This window comes from Nycticebus coucang, chromosome 22 (assembly GCF_027406575.1).
Source record: "Nycticebus coucang isolate mNycCou1 chromosome 22, mNycCou1.pri, whole genome shotgun sequence".
NCBI classification, from domain to species: domain Eukaryota; kingdom Metazoa; phylum Chordata; class Mammalia; order Primates; family Lorisidae; genus Nycticebus; species Nycticebus coucang.
Genome location: NC_069801.1, coordinates 50,655,569 through 50,676,500, shown reverse-complemented (window position 1 = coordinate 50,676,500; position 20,932 = coordinate 50,655,569). Strand labels below are relative to the sequence as shown.

At 39.1% G+C, this 20,932-nt stretch overlaps 1 protein-coding gene across 3 annotated transcripts in view; it reads left to right on the top strand.

Moving 5' to 3' along the window:
* The window catches only part of NDC1 (NDC1 transmembrane nucleoporin), a 55,145-nt gene extending 35,156 nt beyond the window's left edge, over positions 1-19,989 (top strand). For all 3 annotated transcript variants that reach the window (XM_053575224.1, XM_053575226.1, XM_053575225.1), the window contains exons 16-18: positions 1,879-1,979; positions 15,297-15,457; positions 19,674-19,989. In XM_053575224.1, the coding sequence (XP_053431199.1) occupies positions 1,879-1,979; positions 15,297-15,457; positions 19,674-19,737 (326 nt within the window). In that variant the 3' untranslated portion in view covers positions 19,738-19,989. The remainder of the gene's footprint in view (positions 1-1,878; positions 1,980-15,296; positions 15,458-19,673) is intronic.
* Positions 19,990-20,932: the final 943 nt, after the last annotated feature.

The window sequence follows — 20,932 nt, the reverse complement described above, 5'->3', positions numbered from 1 at the left end:
TTACTCTTTTCCCCTTTAATCTCTGCTATGGCAGATTCTTAGAATTTTTTTCCAAAACTTTCTTATCAATGCTGTATATTTTCCACATGAAATTTAGAATCCATTGAACATTATGTTTTACTGTTAATTTAATATACCCTTTAGGGAACATGGCATGATTTTATCATTGGTTATGCCTTGGTTTGCAGCAGTCAATAATATTTCAGAATTTTTTTTAAGTTCTTATTCGTAGACTTTATAGTCGAATATAATACATGTATATTTTTATCATAAACAAGTAAATAAAAGTTGAAATTAAAGGTAAAATGAATATAGTTCTAGAAAATGTGAAATGCCATAACTAACACAGTAAGACGTACAAAATCTTAATTGAGCAATACATGTTAAATAAGCAACATTTATCAAAAGCAAAACCTTTCCTTCCGTAAAGTATCAGACTCAAGAAGTTTTACATGTGACTCTTACAACATATATTTCTTATTCTGTACTACTTGATTTAGAAAACTGAATGAAAGAAAAATTGGTAAAAATCATTCTTGTAAGGCTATTATAGCTACAGTGTATCGAGGAAACTGGCCCCAACCCCCTCTGAGTCTACTTTACTTCCTAGTGGCCTGGAGGTGCGAGAAACCATTGGAGAATTATTATTAAAATTATAGAGAAATAATAGACAAAGACAAAGAGCTAGTGTTAGGAGCAGTGGAGGTTCGGGAGGCTGCACACACTTTTTTGTGAGGCTTCCAGGATGCAGCTACGAATATCAGGCTGGCTCTGCATTTATTTCATACATCATTTCATCCAGCCATAGATCTCAGGAAAGCAAAGCAAAGGATCCCGTCGTGGGTCTTGCTGCACTTGCATTCCTACTAACTAAACTAACTCTACAACTGGAAGTTCAGTTCTTGGCTTTGATCTCTTTCTTTGTATTTTCAAATACATTTTTGTATCTTTGCTTTGTATAGATCATTTCTTAAAGAAATGTAGGTATACTCTGATTTAGGCAGATTTTTTTCTTATACATAGTAGGGAAATTGAGCCTGTTATTAGCTTTCTCTACTCCAAAATAAAATGACAAATAAATTGTTTTTAATTTATGTTAACTTATACTAAAGATTTAAACTTAGTTGTTAAAGAACTATTTCTTTTCCTCTGACCACCTTCTGAGAAGTATCCTCCTCAGAACTGTCACTCTACTCCCTTACCACGCTCTTTCTTTCTAGTACTTTTCACTACCTAACACAAAATTATTTAAAAGATGATCTTTTTCCTAATAGAACATAAAGCCAGAGACATTGTCATTTTAGTCATGACTGATGGAGTTAAGCATTTCTTCTGTTCCTATTCTGATCTTGTGCTCATTTTTATATTTATTCCCCCTCTCTTATTTGTAGTTCTTTCTATATTGAGAGTACGAGTTCTTCCTCAAATAGATGTATTACGAATAGATTGCCTAATTTTTTTTTTTTTTTTTTTGGCTGGGGCTGGGTTTGAACCTGCCATCTCTGGCGTACGGGGCCGGCGCCCTCCTCCTTTGAGCCATAGGCACTGCCCCATTTGTTTTGTTTTTTTGAGACAAAATCTCACTATGTCACCCTTGGTAGCGTGCTGTGGCATCACAGCTCACAGCAATCTCAGACTCTTGGGCTCAAGCGATTCTCTTGCTTCACCCTCCCAAGTACCTGGGACTACAGACACCTGCTACAACACCCAGCTATTTTTTGTTGTAGTTGTCATTATTGGTTAGCTGCACGGGGCCGGGCTCGAACCCTCCAACTTTGGTGTATGTGGCTGGCGCCATAACCACTATGTTACAGGCGCCAAGCCAGATTTACCTAATTTTTATTTATTTTTAACTTTTTTTTTTCTGTTCCTCTTGAGGTCTGTCTCACTTAGTAGCAGCATCATTTACAGAAGACAGATTTGGAGTTGTCCAGACTACACTACCAGCTATCCTTAATACTTTATTGACACTGCAAGAGGTAAGCAATCTGTGGGTTGGGCGGAGGTAGAGGTCATCCTCTCCCTCCCACCCCACCTCTTAGTTTCTGTTTGTTTCTTTTATTGAGTGCAAACATATTGAAAGTTAAAATAATGGTATTACTATGACCCTCAGGAAATAACTATCTAAAAGACAGAAAAAATTTTTTTTAATTTGTTTATAAAAGTTTTATAGAAAGAGAAAATGAATGTATACTGAACCTGTAGGATATGCCTCTGGTATTAAACAGATTATTTAGGATATTGCCATTGTGACCAGGGATATAAGTTTGAATCCTTACATAATCCGAAAGGGTGCTGTAATTAGATTACCCATGCATGTAAGTGCCCTATTGGCTAGAGGCCCAAGAGCAGAGGCCAGAGCATGCCCAGCAGCAGGCTAGACGGTTAGTTTTAACATCTAACTAAAGACTTTAACAAGTCTTTTTAGTCCTAGACTTAAAAATAGACAAAAAATAAAGTACATGCTTCCTGTGTTGGAGTAGGCTTCCTTTCCTAATTTCACATTGGGTGATACATTTTATGGCACCCTCTAATATGAATGATGTGTCACCTGAGGCATTTAGAGGCAGCAGCTGGGGGCAGTGGTGGGCTTTCTGGAGGAGAGCGCCAGACTAGGTCTGATGGGTGATTGGTGCTGTATCTTTTAGTCTTTGAAACCGTTTAAGATATAAAGAAAAAGCATGTTTCACTGTTCCTTTCTTCAAAAGTCAGTTCATTTTACCCTTTACAGTAATTTTTTTAAGTACTTTTTGTGCCCACTTTCCCACGCATCTTACTTGAGACGTGTATTCACGTCGAGAGTGTTAGCATTTGTACTCTTTCCCAACTACCTTTTGCTAAGGAAATAATTTCCTAGTATTTCCCCACAGCTTCTAGTACGTGTCTTTTCTAACAACACAATGGGGTAAGCTGGTTTGGGTATGGTGTTGGTGCTCCTAACAGTTTATTTTTTACGGCTCTGGCAGTGTAGCTTAAAATAAAATGAGAGTAACAAAATAATTTTTTTAGTCTACAAAGTGAATTCATATCATTATTTTACTTGGTTTTCAAGCCTGTAAAGTAAGCGAGATGGATTATTTTGTCTTTCTGTACAGATGAATGAAGCTTACACAGTCTCACAGGTGGCAGAGCAGGAACTGGAACCGGGTGGGTTGCAGGGCCTGAGCAGCAGAGTAGACCCAGGAAAAGCCTAAGATCCACACCCCTTATTCCTTCCGAATGTGTCTGCCGTCTTATCCTGGTTTTTTCCCCTTGCATGTTATTCTTTCTTCAGAGAGAATGGTTCTTTTTCCTTAGAACTGTGGCTCTCACAACTTTTTAGACCTTCATCTATAGCAGCAGTTCTCAACTTGTGGGTCATGACCCACAGGAACTGTATTAAAGGGCCGTGGCATTAGGAAGGTTGAGAACCACTGATCTATAGTATGTTTCCATAAGACTAAGAATATATGTGTGTATGTGTATGTAAAGAAAGAAAAGATTCCTGGAATAGTATTTACCTTTTACTATGTGCAGTGCATCTTAATATTTTCTATTCCATTTAATTTTTAAAAATGCTGGTTAACATTCATTGTATTGATTTCATAAAGATCACACTGCCCAAGAAATATTTTGTGCCAAAATTACACTGTTCTTACCCTCCCCCACCAAAATTCTTAGTTCTTCTTGATCATTGATTAGAAGGAAAGCAATCTATTTGATTGTAGTCTGTTTGATAGGAAGATAAGCATTACAGATTTTTTTTTTATTATTAAATCATAGCATTACAGATTTTTTTATGCTGCTATACAGAATACCACAGACTAGGTAATTTATTTATTTATTTTATTATTTATTTATTTATTTATTTTTTGGAGACAGAGTTCTCACTGTGTTGCCCTTGGTTGAGTGCTATGGCGTCACAGTTCACGGCAACCTCAAATCTTGGGCTTAAGTGGTTCTGGTTTTCTTGCCTCAGCCTCCCAAGTAGCTGGGACTACAGGTGCCTGCCACAACGCCCAGCTATTTTTTGTTGCAGTTGTTATTGTTGTTTAGCAGGTGCAGGCTGGGTTCGAACCTGCCAGCCCTGGTGTATGTGGCCGGCACCCTAACCATTGAGCATGGGCGCTGAGCCAGACTAGGTAATTATAATGAACAGAAATTTATTTGGCTCGTAGTCCTGGAGGCTGAGAAATCCAAGATTGAGGGGCTGCCTCTGGAAAGGCCTTATTGCTGTGTCATAACATGGTGGAAGGCATTACATGGCCGGGAGAGCGAGAGATCAACACACAGTGCAAGCCTTTTTATAAACAGCTTAACTCATTCATGAGAATGGGGTCCTCCTCACCTTGCAGCACGGTATCACTAGGGATCAAGTTTCTAGCACACGCTTTTGAGGGGACAAATTTAAGCCATAGCAGGCCCTGCTTACTGTGAAACAGAGACGTTGGAATAGAGGATACTTTTCATAGACAGAGTAGAATGGGGCAAAGAGGCCTGTTTGGGGGTGGTAGGAAGAAGTAAAAGGAGTAAAGAATAGGACCAGTGACTTGGTACTTAGCTTCTGAGTATAAAAGCTGCTCTTAGTGTGAGGCTGGTAACGTCTGTTTTCCCCAGGCCTCGTCACAGCCTTTTGGTTGTATTCTCCAGTCGTCAGATTTTGCAGACTGCCCCACAGTCTGTCTTTTTCCACTTCACATTCTGAGATCTATTTAATGAATGATTCAGTGTCTATGCGGATAGTCTTTCCCCACCCTGGCTGCAGGGTTGCTTGACTTCTTCCTTACTTGTTGGTATAATTGGCAGTCTGGGACTATCACCTCGGCCTCATTATCCCCTAAAAACTCCCCGTACAGAGCTTGAAACTCCAAGATTTCTAATCTCTAAGGCAGAGCCTTTAAATGTTTTGTGTCAAAGATCCCTTTGGCAGTTTGGTAAAACTCATGCATTGTTTTTCTCAGAATAATGTTCTTAAACACATCAAATAAAGTACTTAGGATTAGAAAGGGAATCAATTATAATATAACTGAAATATAATTATCAAGAAGTTAAATTTGTGGTATGGCAGTATGTACTTTTTGCTGGGTGTGGTGGCTCATGCTCATAATCCTGGCTACTCAGGGGGCTGAGACAGGAGGATTGTTCAAGACCAGCCTGGGCAACATAGTGAGACCTTGTCTCTTAAAAAAAAATAATTAAAAAAATGAGCTAGACACAGTGGTGTTACCTGTTGTCCCGGCTATGGAGGAATCTGAGGTGGGAAGATCATTTGAAGCTAGGAGTTTGAGACCAGCATGGGTGATGTAGTATGATCCCATTTCAAAAAGAAAAAAGATCTATAAGTGAGTCTAGTAACTCAGCATTTTGAAGTAATTATAAGACAAATGGTATTTCAAGGTAATTGTAACATATTAATGTGATATGCAGATATTTGTGATTTCTCTTGTTGACAAAGTCACAGGAAGTGCTAATGCTACTAGGATTTGTTTTTTACATTTGTAGTTGAAGGAAATACTAAATTTTAATTAGAGCTTAGCGAAGGTAAACATGTAATTTTTATCCGCCAGTTTGTCCTGCCTTAATTTTATCCTGAGATTCATGGACCCATTGTAGAAGCCCTGGTTCCAAGTACAGCCCTCTCATACCCTTGCTGCTTTTGGAAAGTTTCTTTGATCTTATCAATAGTTCCAGTTCCTTTTCCCATGATCTTTTTCTTTCCATGGCTATATATTTATATGTCTTTCCCTGTCCAGATTAGATTAGACCTTATAGTCTATCGTTTCAACCGTTTTATTACTGATTCCTTCAACTCACTTGTCCCCAAGTCCTTCAGCTGTGTGTGTGGCATAACCCCAAGGGGTCAAACCTGTGTCCACTCATCCTCTTGTCTGTCCCTCCTGCCTGGGCCTTGCTTCAGGCTCTTGGTGTTCCTGTCCAGAATTATTGCTGTGGCCTCTTGCCCCTGCTATTAAATGTGATCCTTCATGTACTGATTCTAGCCACTCTGCTCTTCCTCTGCTCTGCTAACGGTGATGTTAACCACAATAAAGTATTCAGTTTTACCCCCAAATACGATCTTCTTTTCTTTTCTTTTCTTTTTTTTTGTCACCCTCGGTAGAGTGCTGTGGTGTCACAGCTCGTAGCAACCTCCAGCTCTTGGGTTTAGGCGATTCTCTTGCCTCAGCCTCCTGAGTAGCTGGGACTACAGGTGCCCGTGACAACGCCTGGCTATTTTGTTGTTGTTGCAGTTCAGCTGGGGCCGGGTTTGAACCTGCCACCCTCGGTATATGGGGCTGGCGCCCTACTCACTGAGCCACAGGTGCTGCCTGTTATTTTCTTTTTCTTTCTTTTTTTTTTTCATTTTTTTTTTTTTTGGAAGCAGAGTCTCACTCTGTCACCTGGGCTAGAGTGCCATGGTGTCAGCCTAGCTCACAGCATCCCCAAACTCCTGGCTTAAGCCATCTTCTTACCTCAGCCTCTTGAGTAGTTGGGACTATAGTTACTTGCCACCATGCGTGGCTAATTTTTTCTGTTTTTAGTAGAGACAGGATCTTGCTGTTGTTTAGGCTGGTCTTGAACTGCTGAGATGAAGAGATCTCCCAACCTCAGCCTCCCGGAGTTCTAGGATTATCTTGTTTTTTTAACTTAACCAACTCTGTGTATGTACCTTCTCTTTCCTTCTTTGCCTAGGCGCATTTATCTACTTTTGTTTGGCTGTGCTCTCTAACTTCTATTTCAACACTGTATTGTCTTTATTGACTTTTATTATCTTGTATTCAAATTAGCCAGAGTAGAGGCCAGGACTTTGTCTCATCTCTGTATTCTTGGCAAATGGCAAGCATTTATTAATGCTTACTGGATGGCTGCTGGGCTGCTTCATTTCCAGTTCACTGGGCAGAGGGTTCCTTTCTGGGGCCACAATTGAGTGACAATTCTGATGTACTGGATGGATTAAAACGATCCCAAATTGTCCTTTCATTTTGAGAAGGTGGAATGTGATGTGACTTCTATGAGCCCTGTTATATATGTTTTGGGTTTTATATTTTTTGATCTAGAAGGGATACTTAGTGAAACTCTGTAATTTAAGACAAGTTGTACAATGCTGGCTTCTGAGTGTTACTAAGGAACAATTGTGTGGAACTGTACCATCCTTTTGTTTTACTTTTCGGTATCATTAACATCAGCCATTTCACTGTGAATCATTAAAAGTAAAATGTGAAAGGCAAGGGAGCTTTTCACTTTTCAAACCATTCAGAGAGCAAGGAGTGGAGTGATGGATATTATATATATATGTTTTTTTTTAATTAATTAATTAAGTTTTGAGACAGAGTCTCACTTCATTGCCTCTGATAGAGTGCTGTGGCATCACAGCTCATAGTAACCTCAGACTCTTGGGCTCAAGTGATTCTCTTGCCTCAGCTTCCCAAGTAGCTGGGACTATAGGTGCCCGCCATAACACCTTGCTATTTTTAGAGACAGGGGTCTTGCTCTGGCTCTGGCTGGTCTCAAACCTGTGAGCTCAGGTGATCCACCCACCTCAGCCTCCCAGAGTGCTGGGATTACAGGTGTGAGCCATCACGCCCGGCCTGGAGTAATGGATATTCTAGAGCAGTGGTTCCTACCAGTGGCCCCGCTGTCCTGGGAGACCACATTTATTACAAAGGGGAACTCGTGAGTCCACACAAATGTTATTATCATCTGAATGATTGTTGTGTGTTTAACGCATTTGCAGCTATTTCTCAGAGGTTTCGACATGCTGTTTTGAACAATTAAAATACAAGTTCATTTGAGAGCATTACTGAGTTCATGGTAGTTACTTCCTCTATCAGTGGATGTAGAACAACTATGATCCTGTGATAGCCACAATATTTGTTGTCTTTAAAAGGGGTCCTTGTATATAAGGTTGGGGACCAGAATGGTATTTTTTATAATTAAAATTTTTTTTAAATTGTGGTAAATTTACCATTCTAACCATTTTTAGTGTACAGTCCTGTGGCATTAAGTATATTCACATAATTATGCAATAATTACCACTATCCATCTCCTTTTCATCTTTATTTTTTAATATTTTTTAAAGATATTTATTTTTTGAGACAGAGTCTCACTCTGTGCCCTGGGTAGAGTGCTGTATTCATAGTTCACAGTTACTTCAAACTCTTGGGCTCAAATGATCCTCTTGCCTCAGCCTCCCAAGTAGCTGGGACTATAGGTGCCCGCTATAATGCCCAGCTGGTTTTTCTATTTTTAGTAGAGATGGGGTTTCACTTTTGCTGAGGCTGGTCTTGAACTCCTAGCTCAGGCGATCCACCTGTCTCAGCTTCCCAGAGTGGTAGGATCACAGGTGTGAGCCACTGTGCCGGCCCCCTTTTCATCTTTGGAATAATGTTTTGCATTTTTCAGAAAGCCTTATTTTCTTTGACCAAGCCATTGTCATCTTGGTGTAGATCAGCCTTATATATTTTTTGCTTCATCATCTGAAAGTCAAATTTTTTTTTTTTTTTTTTGTAGAGACAGAGTCTCACTTTATGGCCCTCGGTAGAGTGCCGTGGCCTCACACAGCTCACAGCAACCTCCAACTCCTGGGCTTAAGAGATTCTCTTGCCTCAGCCTCCCAAGTAGCTGGGACTACAGGTGCCCGCCACAATGCCCGGCTATTTTTTGGTTGCAGTTTGGCCGGGGCTGGGTTTGAACCCGCCACCCTCAGTATATGGAGCCGGCGCCTTACTAACTGAGCCACAGGCGCCGCCCTGAAAGTCAAATTTTTATCTGTTTGAAATATTGGCTCGGTGCCTGTAGTTCAGCAGCCAAGGTGCTGGCCACATGCACCAGGGCTGGTGGGTTCGAACCAGCCTGGGCCTGCCAAACAATGACAACTACCAAAAAAAAAAAAAAAAAAAAAGCCGGGCATTGTGGTGGACGCCTATAGTCCCAACTACTTGGGAGGCTGAGGCAAGAGAATCGCTTAAGCCCAAGAGTTTGAGATTGCTGCGAGCTGTGATGCCACCGCACTCTATCGAGGGCGACATAATGAGACTCTGTCTCCAAAAATATATATATATGTTGAAGTTTACCTTTATGCCATTAACAGCCCCGTGTGTCCAGTATTAATTATCAAGCAGTTAGCATGTGATAAGATGCAGAATGGAAACAGACAGACATGGTTCCTGCCCGCCAGGAGTTTACAGACTGTGAGCTGTAATCATACAAAAAATTAATTTGTGATAAAGGGACACAGTACCACCGTTGCTGGAAATGCAGGATGATCAGGTGAATCTAAGCTAGTCTTGCAAATAGGGACTAGAAAGAGGGGTATGAGGTCATTAATGGATTCGTCAAGGATCTAGGAGTTAGAAGGAAGAATGGGGAAAACGAAAGGAATATTCTTGGGGGTCAGAGCTATGAATTTGAAAGCCTAGCGATCTTTGACCAATATTCTGCAAGTCAGAACCTATTCTTTGTTTCTCTAGAATCCTTTACCTAACATTTGTATAGTATTCCAAAAGAAATGCTTTTAAAGACTTCTCATAGCAGTGCTGTTAGGTTAGCATAATGGAGATTCTCTCAGAAAGATGATAGCTATTTGTGTGACTTATTCATGATCATACCCAGTAAATGGTTGAGTCTGAATCAAAATCAAACTTGGATCACCCCAACTCCTTGATAGTCCACCCCAATTTGGTGCCTAGGAGACCCAGCAGTAAATAGATGCATAGTTCAAATTTAGGTTATTCATATGCTGTATTCGTAATTTTTGTCATAACTTTTATTACCACATGCTATTACCGTAATTTGTCATATTTACCTTAACTTTTATTTACTTAATATTTTAAGTCATTTCATTTTTAACATAAATTTTACTGAAAAAGACATTTTATATCACTATTATAAAAGGAAAACTAGTTTGACTTGCTACAAATTGAATACATCTTAGTCCCTTATCTCTAAACCTACCCTAATTTCAGAATTCAGATGTTTTTGGATATTAAAAATGTAACATTGTGTGTATGTATATGTGCGTCTCTCTATATACATACATGTATCGTATACTACATAACACTCTATCAGTATCTGAGGTAGAATCACACTAATCAGATGCACTAATACATTTCTCTAGGGAAATGTCTGAATAGTCCTATTAAGTGGGATAAAGAGTATAAAGAGCCTGTATTGGCTGAAGTCAAGTTTTACTGCTAGATGAGGTCAGGTCAGGTCAGATTTTGCCACCAGAAAACACATGTACATCTTTTCTTATGACATCACATCACTTAGAAAAAAAGTTACAACAGGTTTTGTTTTGAGGACTTTTTTGCTGTCTGAATTGAGGATAAGGCAGTTAAAGTGAAAAAAGCCAATAATTCTAAACCCTAGCTTGGTACTGTTACTTGCTGAAGTCCGCAGCCCGAGGCCTGTTTACCCTTTGGTGTAAATGTGGCTCATGTGAGATTAGTGGGGGGATAGCTCCAGATTGAGACTTCTGTTTGATTTAGCTCTTATGCCATAAAGATCTGTTGGACCTAATTTATTTTTTGCATTTCTTTTTTGAGCACTTCTGTTTGTAAAGACTGATATTTTATGACTTTTTTTTAAGAGATGGAGACTTGTTCTGTTGCCCATGCTAGAGTATAGTGGCACAGTCACAGCTCATTTGTAGCCTCTAACTCCTGTGCTCAAGTGATCCTCCCACCTCAGCCCCTTGAGTAACTGGGATTACAGGCGCAAGCAACCGTGCACAGCTATTTTTATAACTTTTATTCTTTTCTAGAAGTCTTTAAAAGAACAAAGAAAGAAATTACACAAATTCATTCGTTTGCAATTACTCACGTAATTGGGCCCTTTTAAAATCTAAGGCGTGTTATAGGTCTTAGTGATTTTACATTTTCATAATCTTAAAATGATTTACTACTTGATCATTCTAGGAATTATTTCATCATTACCCATTAGTTATTCCCAGGTGTGGTAAAAAGACTACTAAGAAAGCAGAAGAATGATGAAATCATAGCGTATTGCATGATTTTTCAAGAAAAGCTATGTAAGAAGTCTTGACTCACATCTTTGTAGCCTTTTAAAAAAGTGCTTTGAATATTCAGCATTTAAGAAATTTTCTGCCAACATTGGTAAAGGAAGAAAACTGCAATGTTAAAATAATTATTTGGAAACATCAGGAGATGAATGTGAAGAGACAGCAGACTCCAGGCAAGCTCTATCCTGTGTAATCCTATCCTATAATGCAGTCTACCTATGTAACTTTGTATTTTCTAGTAGAGGCAGCAGCAAAATACAGGAGAAATTAATTTTATTAATGTATTTCAGTTAACCCAGTATTTATTTTAAATACACAATTTTAGTGTCATTTTATCATATAATCAATATAAAATTACTAATGAGGTATTTTATATTCTTTTTTCATACTAAATCTTTGAAATCTGGTGTGTATTTTTCAGTTTACAGCCTATCTCAATTCAGACCTGACACATTTCATTTGCTCAATAGCTATATGACGGCATAGCTCTAGACTTTAATGATGTGAGTGAAATTGATCCTATAAGGGGAATTTTAGACCATGAATCTTTAGATGATAATATTATAGATATTTTCTTTCTTTTTTTTTTTTTTTTTTTGTAGAGACAGAGTCTGACTTTATGGCCCTCGGTAGAGTGCCGTGGCCTCACACAGCTCACAGCAACCTCCAACTCCTGGGCTTAAGCGATTCTCTTGCCTCAGCCTCCCGAGTAGCTGGGACTACAGGCGCCTGCCACAATGGCTATTTTTTGGTTGCAGTTTGGCCGGGGCCGGGTTTGAACCCGCCACCCTCAGTATATGGGGCCTGCGCCCTACCAACTGAGCCACAGGCGCTGCCCTAGATATTTTCTTAAACTCAAGAACTGATGACAGAATACTACATTTTGGTTTTTTTGGTTCTTTTTTGTTTTTGGAGATGAGTCTCACTGTGTTGCCCTCGGTAGAGTGCTGTGGCTTCACAGCTCACAGCAACCTCAAACTCTAGGGCTTAAGTGATTCTTTTACCTCAGACTTCCACGTAGCTGGGACTACAGGTGCCCACCATAATGCCCGGCTATTTTTTTGTTGCAGTTGTCATTGTTGTTTTAGCTGGCCCTGCCCCGGGTTCGAACCCGCCAGCCTCAGTGTATGTGGCTGGCACCCTACCCACTGTGCTGCAGGTGCTGCCCAGAATACCACATTTTTAAGAAGAAAAAGAAAAGGAAATGTGTGGCATACTCATTTAGTAAGTGACTCAACAGGGAGGACTCGTCCCACAGTATAGACAACAGTTGTTGTACTAGTGTTCCTTTATCTTCTGTGATATCTATGTGCTAAAATTTTCTTCATACAGTCCATAAGGGGATAAATGCTGTATATATATGAGCTCGGACAATTAAGTTCATGAACTCAGCCTAGAAAAAGTGGTACCCATCTCATTGCTGAATATCATGGTCACCTTTGAAGTTCTGCCCTTGAGAAGCTATGCATCAATGCCAGCGCCTGGTCCACTCTTCAAAGCATTTTTTGGAACTTTTTTTCTGGAATGGCCAGAAAATGGCTTTTTTTCTGGAGCTGTTACCATATGAGATCTGCCAGTTAAGTTTGCAAACTCGTCCTAGAAATGCTTTCGAGGGTGGAATAGGCATTGGTACATAGCTTCCCAAGGGTGGTACTTCACAGGTGACTGTGGGATACTCAGCAATGAGGAGTATAGCACTTTTTCTAGGATGAGTTTGTGAACTTAATTGTCAGGTTTTGTATATAATAAAGACATCCCTCATGTATTAGTTTATACACCTTCCTCCTAAGTAGTCCAGTTGCCCACCAGGTACTAGAAGGCTTCTCCAGGAACTCTGACCGATCCAAGAAGAAACACCAGACGTAACTGAGTTGACGGTTCACCCCGCAGAAGTCCATGTGGATCACCCGCAGTGATGCCTGTCGTCAGTCCTCAGCTGTGCACTCAGAACTTCTGTCTGCTCTTTAGGCGGTCCTACTTGTAGTCCTCAGCACAGTGAGAAGATAGAGACCAAAAAAAGCAAAGAGGGAAAAAGCAGCTTAGAAAAAACTGTGAGAAGCAAAAAGCCAGAAAGCTGTCATCAGAATCCTCAAAAACAAGAGAGGATATCATGTCCTTAAAATAAAAATAGGATGCTAAATAAAAAAGAACACTCAGGTGACATAAAAGAGCACTTGAAATTAAAAATGTGATGGCAGAAATAATTCTGTTCTTTTTAGTTCTTTTGGTCGTTACATTCATAACTATAAATATGTTTATACTGTCATTTCTTGTCATGGATATTACCTTTCTGCAGGAGATTAACACACTTCATCTTCACATCTCTCTTCACAGTGTTGCTATGTCATTTAAAAATTATATTATTTTGGCTAGGCACAATAGCTCATGCCTCTAATCCTAGCACTCTGGGAGGCCAACATGGGAGAATTGCTTGAGACCAGGAGTTGAAAACTAGCCTCAGTAACATAGCAAGGCCCTGTCTCTACAAAAAAATTAAAAAATTAGCCAGGTGTGGTTGTGCATGCCTATAGTCCCAGCTACCTAAGAGGCTGAGGTGGGAGGATTAGCTTGCGTTGAGGAGTTTGAGCTATGATGACACCACTGCACTCTAACCCAGGCAACAGAATGAGACTTTATCTTAAAAAAAAAAAAGAAAGAAAGAAAGAAATGAATAAAATAATATTATTCACCTTTGGTCTTTTTTTTTTGTAGAGACAGAGTCTCACTTTATGGCCCTCGGTAGAGTGCCGTGGCCTCACACAGCTCACAGCAACCTCCAACTCCTGGGCTTAAGTGATTCTCTTGCCTCAGCCTCCCGAGTAGCTGGGACTACAGGCACCCGCCACAACACCCAGCTATGTTTTGGTTGCAGTTTGGCCAGGGCCGGGTTTGAACCCGCCACCCTCGGTGGGCCAGCGCCTTACCAACTGAGCCACAGGCGCTGCCCTCACCTTTGGTCTTTAAAAAATATTTCAAATCTGTATTCTTTTTTTTTGTTTTTGAGACAGAGTCTCATTATGTGGCCCTCAGTAGAGTGCTATGCCATCACAGCTCACAGCAACTTCCAACTCTTGGGCTTAAGTGATCGCTCTCTTTTTTCTTTTTAGAGACAGAGTCTCACTTTGTCGCCCTTGGTAGAGTGCTGTGGCATCACAGCTCACAGCAACCTCCAGCTCTTGGGCTTAGGCTATTCTCTTGCCTCAGCCTCACCAGTAGCTGGGACTACAGGTGCCCTCCACAATGCCTGGCTATTCTTTTGTTGCAGTTTGGCCGGAGCTGGGTTCAGCCCCTCCACCCTCAGTATATGGGGCTGGTGCCCTACTCACTGAGCCACAGGTGCTGCCCTTAAGCGATTGTCTTGCCTCATCCCCCACCCCCTCCATTGGGACAACAGGCACCCACTATAATGGCTGGCTTTTTGTTGTTGTTGTTGCAATTGTCATTGTTGATTTTTTAGCTGCCCCGGGCTGGGCTCGAACCCGCCAGCCTCGGTGTATGTGGCCAGCGTCTTACCCACTGAGCTATGGGCGCCACCTAAAATGTGTATTCTTATTTTGTTAATTATAAGTAGAATCATTTTTATTTGTGAATTCTCTTGCCGCACCTGCTCTTGCTTATAGATGCCTTGTCTAAAACTGAAAAGGAAAATAAACTAGTTTAATGAACAAAATTTTGGTCTTTCTTTGCTGAAGTCCATAATAAAAGTCTTCCTACCAGTTGCACATCATAATCAGAGTAGGATATCGGTGTTTCACTTCCTAGTTTTGCATTTTCAAGGCTGTAGAATAGCAGCTCCTTTTTAGATGGCAAGTCTGGAGTGTTGCTGGGTCAGTAACTGTTGAAGTGGCTGAGCCTTTCTGCTGCATTGTTTTTCAAACAGCCTTGACTACAGTCCACAATAAGAAATATACGATATAGTCTGTATATATGTGTGTGTCTGTATCTGTGTATAAAATAAAATCTTGTTCTTGTAATCCTAGCACTCTGGGAGGCCAAGACGGGTGGATTGCTTGAGCTTAGGAGTTTGAGATCAGCCTGAGCAAGAGCAAGACCCTGTCTCTAAAAATAGCCTGGTGTTGTGGGCGCCTGTAGTCCCACCTACTCAGGTTGCAGAGGCAAGAGAATCATTCCAGCCCAAGAGTTTGAGGTTGCTGTGAGCTATGATGCACGCCACTCTACCAAGGGCGACAAAGTGAGACTGTCTCTAAATAAATAGATAAATAATAAAATCTTGTTCTTTGGACTAAGTTGGCTTCTTAATAATCTGAACTAGATGTGTTTTTCTTTCTTGGCCTAGGCAGTGGACAAGTACTTCAAACTTCCTCATGCTTCTAGTAAACCACCCCGGATTTCAGGAAGCCTTGTGGATACTTCTTATAAAACATTAAGATTTGCATTTAGAGCATCACTGAAAACTGCCATCTATCGAATAACTACTACATTTGGTGAACATCTAAAGTAAGTTTACCTCTTTTCATCCCTGATAATCCCCACTTCCAAGTGTTTTCCTGAGAATGAGATATAGGGAATTGTAAACAGTCACGTGTTGAAAGGGTTCTTTTGGAACTCAATTCCCACTGTGAATTAATAGCTTGGAGATAGACTTTATAGTTTTAAAATTTGGCCTATCATAAGCTTTGGGGACTTCTTTCAAATGAACAAAGGACAGGGCGGAAATTTATAAAAGCAGCAAATGTTAATTATATATTGGGTTTTTTTTTTTTAATTACAAAAAGATCCTTACAGGAGAAAGAAGGCAAAAATCTGAGTACCTTTCCAGAAAAGTATATTAAAATAATTCTGTTGTTACATTTTGGTCAGCAAACTAAGACTTGGGGTGACCAGAGCATTTCATAAATGAATCCCTGGTGCTTTGTGAATCATGCTGGAAAAACAGTGACAAATCACAATACCTTCATAAACAGAACTGGAGAAAACCCCAAATGCTGAACCTGTTTATATTATTTAGTTTTATTAATGCTTTTTGCTTGCCTCTCATAGGATGATCTAGTTAGGCAGGATGAGGGATACTGGTTTAGTAACTAAACTATGTTTAACATAATTATAAATGAACTTTAGAAGGAACTGGAAGATTGCCCTGTTGTTTCTGTAGGCAATCAGTCAATAATATTAGACTTCCTCTTATCATTTGCCTTTTACTTTCATAATATTAGGCAGCAGCAGTAGCGAGTATTTTTGGAGCTCTTTGGTTCTGTTAGAAATACAAAAGTGCTGTAAGCAATCCTTTATTGGTAAAAGGCTTATTGTTTAAAAACAAACAAAAAATATGTTGATTGGGCGGCGCCTGTGGCTCAGTGGGTAGGGTGCCGGCCCCATATACCGAGGGTGGTGGGTTCAAGCCCAGCCCTGGCCAAACTGCAACAAAAAAAATAGCCGGGTGTTGTGGCAGACGCCTGTAGTCCCAGCTACTTGGGAGGCTAAGGCAAGAGAATCGCCTAAGTCCTGGAGTTGGAGGTTGCTGTGAGCTGTGTGACGCCATGGCACTCTACCGAGGGCGATAAAGTAAGACTTTGCCTCTACAAAAAAAAAAAAAAATGTTGATTAAATGCCTTCTAGACATGTGCTGTCCATTTCTGGCTACTTAAAATTAAATTAAAGTTAAAATTTAAAATTTAATTTGTCAGTCACGCTAACCACTTTTCATATACTCAAGAAGTACATGTTGTTAGTAGCTGCCATATTAGACAACATAATTGTACAACATTTATACTGTTGCAGAAAGTTTTATTGGACAGCACTAAGCTAAATAAGACATTTGAGACTTCATATATGTTTTTTTCATTTACTCTTCTCAAAGACCCTGTGAGGTGTAGAGATTATGATAATTGTACAGACAGGAAAACTGAGGCACAAGGAGGTTAAAGCTTGCCTAATAGCATATTCTAATGCAGGTTAGAATATGAGACAGAAATCAGTCTTCATTGCTGTTAGAAATCTACTTTCTTTCCATCTGTAGCAGTTGACTGCTTCCAAGAATAAATTAGCGCAGAGGTTATGCTTAGAAAGCACTCAATGATGAGTTTAGGGAATGAAATAGATATATGTGGATGATAGACCAAAAGCAAGGAGGAAAGAGGAAAATAGGGATTTATTAGATAACAAAGGGAGGTAGAAATTGAAAATCTGTCTCTGATTAAAAATTATGAGAATGAAATTCTGCCTTAGTTTCTTTTCTCTGAGAAAAGCCATATTTTATATATGCACTAAAATTAGTGAGGTCAGAAGAGACTGTTTTGTACTAATTTAGGGCAGAATGGTTATGGTGGAAATAGATCTAGAGTTAGAACATTTGGGCTTATGTCTGTTTATGCCATTGATTATCTGTAATTTTGGGCAAGTTATGTAATGAATTAAGTAACAATTATGCAGGTAGTGAGTTTTAGAACCAACATACAGACCCAAATCTTTCTAACCCTGCATGTAGTGTGTGTTCTCTTAACTGACCCGTAGACTGTGTTTTCTCCCCTAACCTTTGAACCTTTCTGATACTGTTTACACTTCCATGAACAGAAATGTGCTCATACCCACTTTGCTTCATTTGATGTTCATACAGATAAATTTCACTATATATTATACATTATTGTGATAACTGTTATTACTGTATACCTAATTATTCACCCAATGTGCCTCTGAAAACCAGGTATCAATGAAGTAAACTCTTGAGCTATGAAAATTAACTAACATGGGCCAGTTTCATTAGAAACAGTTATTCAATACCTATATATATTTTTTTAAAGAAATTTTATTGTGTGCATTGTAGGTTTACAACATGATGTTATTGAATACATAAAGATAGGAAAATTGTAACTATAGTGAAGTATCATGTCATATATTTACTTTTTTGTGTAAAAAGAACAGCTGAAATCTACTTACTTAACAAAAATTCCTAATGCAATTTTATTACCTGCAGTCTTCATGTTACTAGCTCTCTATTTTTTGACTTACATCTCCCCATTTCCTCCCCCCTTCCATTTACTTGTAATTTAGGAAATTTTATTTATTTCTTAATTATTATTTTTATTTATTTATTTATTTATTTATTGGAGGCAGAGTCTCACTGTATCAACCTGGGTAGAGTGCTATGGCGTCACAGCTCACAGCAACCTCAAACTCTTGGGCTTAAGTGATTCTCTTGCCTCAGTCTCCCGAGTAGCTGGGACACAGGTGCTCGCCACAATGCCTGGCTTTTTTTTTTGTTGTTGCAGTTGTCATTGTTGCTTTAGCTGGCCTGGGCCGGGTTCGAACCCGCCAGCTTTGGTATATGTGGCTGGCACCCTACCCACTGAGCTACGGGCACCACCAGGAAATTTTATTTATTGATTTTTCCAACCTATATCAAAATTTGTTCAAAGGTCAGAGATTACTATTAGAGTCAGGTGTACCAGCAATAAATAAATAGTAAGAGGGGCGGCGCCTGTGGCTCAGTGAGTAGGGCGCCAGCCCCATATGCCAAGGGTGGTGGGTTCAAACGCAGCTCTGGCCAAACTGCAACAAAAAAGTAGCTGGGTGTTGTGGCAGGCACCTGTAGTCCCAGCTGCTTGGGAGGCTGAGGCAAGAGAATTGCCTACGCCCAAAAGTTACAGGTTGCTGTGAGCCGTGTGATGTCATGGCACTCTACCCAAGGGCGGTACAGTGAGAGTCTGTCTACCAAAAAATAAAAAAAATTAAAAATTAAAATAAATATTAAGAGATAGTTCACTACCTGCTAGAGGAGAAAAGAGTTATGGGAAAAGGCACACATCTGGTGTTTGAAAGAGTTCCAAAGCCACTTAGTTAGAGACGACAGTCTCACTAGTACCTAGGGGGCATCTTTGCACAATGAAATACTTAAGATGGTTCAGTTAGAGATAGCTACATGGCTTAAGAAAGCAAAGATGTATGTAAGGCATTTTAGGATGACTTGTAGCAAAACGATTAAAATAAAACTGGGCCCTTTGAAAAGTAGTGAACTTTAGTTGCCTAGAATTTCATCATTTAGTGATGTATTACTATATAAGAACTAGAAAACCAGAATCTTGCATTGTATTTAATTTTTGCCCAAAAGGTTAAAAGGAAGCTTTATACTAGTTTTCTGTATATATTTGTCCCAATTTTGTCAAGGTAATATATTTTTGTGATGATGAGGGTAGAGACAGAACTTAATATTCCCACATAAAACTATTTTCCAGTTCAAAGGGAAAAATAAATCTAAACCAAGCTGTTACCTTTGAAAACAATTAATGAAATCTATTGTGTTTTAACCATTTTAGTTTAAAGCATTTTTATATTAAAGGCAATTCAAATACGCCACAACTCAAAGATAATGTTGGAATCTGGTTTAAATAAAGTAATAAAATCCAGAAAACGTACTGCAGGGCCTGGAACTCTGCACAGCAGGTTCCATAGCAGAGCAGGTTAAAATCGATGCCTTCGCTTGTCAGTCTTAATTTGCTTTGGTCTTTTAGAAGGTAGAAGCATGCCGTTACTGAACGCAAGCCTTCCTCTTCATTAGATTAAGGAAAAGTTTTCATCCAGCTTTTTCAGAAGTACTAAATAAGTGAAGATTTCTATTCATTTTTAATTGTTTTGAAAAATATTGACTCTGTGCTCTGTGGTTCACTTAATATGCTTAATGTAAAATAAAGCTTATGCTTTGAATTTATGTTTCATTTAGTGCTGTACAAGCATCTGCAGAACATCAGAAAAGACTTCAACAGTTCTTGGAGTTCAAAGAATAGTTAAGTAATATAAACTGTGTTCATTACACTGCTGATACAATTACAGATGGGACAGTAAATGTTCAGCATTCTTGGATCAGAAGAAAATGGACTAATTAGATGCTTCCTTTGTCGTGGTGGTTGCTTTGAAAACTATACTTTAATGGGAGAAATCATGGAAAGAAATTCTCAACAGAATAACCAAAAACTGCCTTTTCTGTACCAAATGCTTTTTTTGTGTGTGTGGTATAATAAAATCTTTATTCAATTTTACAGAAGCATCTATGGCAGTAGAAATGTCTCTAGCTCATATAACTTAATAATAATAATAACTCAAAAATTTTTAGACTTTATTTTTGAAAACAGTGGAGCCAGTTCAGAAGTTAAAGTAGGTTGACTTGTTATAGTCTTCCTAATTATTCTAAAGGTTTGCTCTCGGTAAACTTGAAATACATCACTTCTTTTAGAATAGTACTATTTACTGACGGATAAAAATGGTAACAGTGTAGAAAAATTCGCAGAAAAATACTGTCTAAAGGACATATTTTGTTAATCTGTTAGGTTGTGTTTTTGTTTCCAGGGACAAATTAAATTTGTATGATTGTCTAAAAAAGGGTCTCAATTTACAGATGCTAACTCTACATGAAGGAATGTGGAAAAATTCAGCTCTTAAGTTACAAGATTAAACATTCACATTTGGTTTTTGAAAAACAATTGACCGACATCTATGAATTTATTTGTATCATGCTAGTAAACAATAAGTATATGTGTATTTTCCAGCTAGTTTTGCTTTCTTTTTCTGGAACAAAACATTAAGTGATTGCAGTTTTTTTTCAAGTGATAGAGTTTTGCAATAAAAACCAGCAAACTTGCTCTTTTTTCCCATTCTTCATTTTCATTAGTTCAAATTATTTCATGAAGCTTATCAGTCCTCAAAGAAGGCACGGCTAACTGACTAATTAAAATATATTAGGAAAATCCTTATCGGGAGAATTAGTCATACAAAAGCAAGTGAAACCAAAACATCAGGGATTACTGTACTTGGTTAACTCATTGTTTTTTTGGCCGGGGCTGGGTCTGAACCCACCACCTCCGGTATATGGGGCCAGCGCCCTACTCCTTGAGCCACAGGAGCTGCCCGGATTACTGTACTTGGGAGTGTGTCATGTCCTAAATGTGAACAAGGTAATTTTATAGCTTACTATGTCGACTTCTT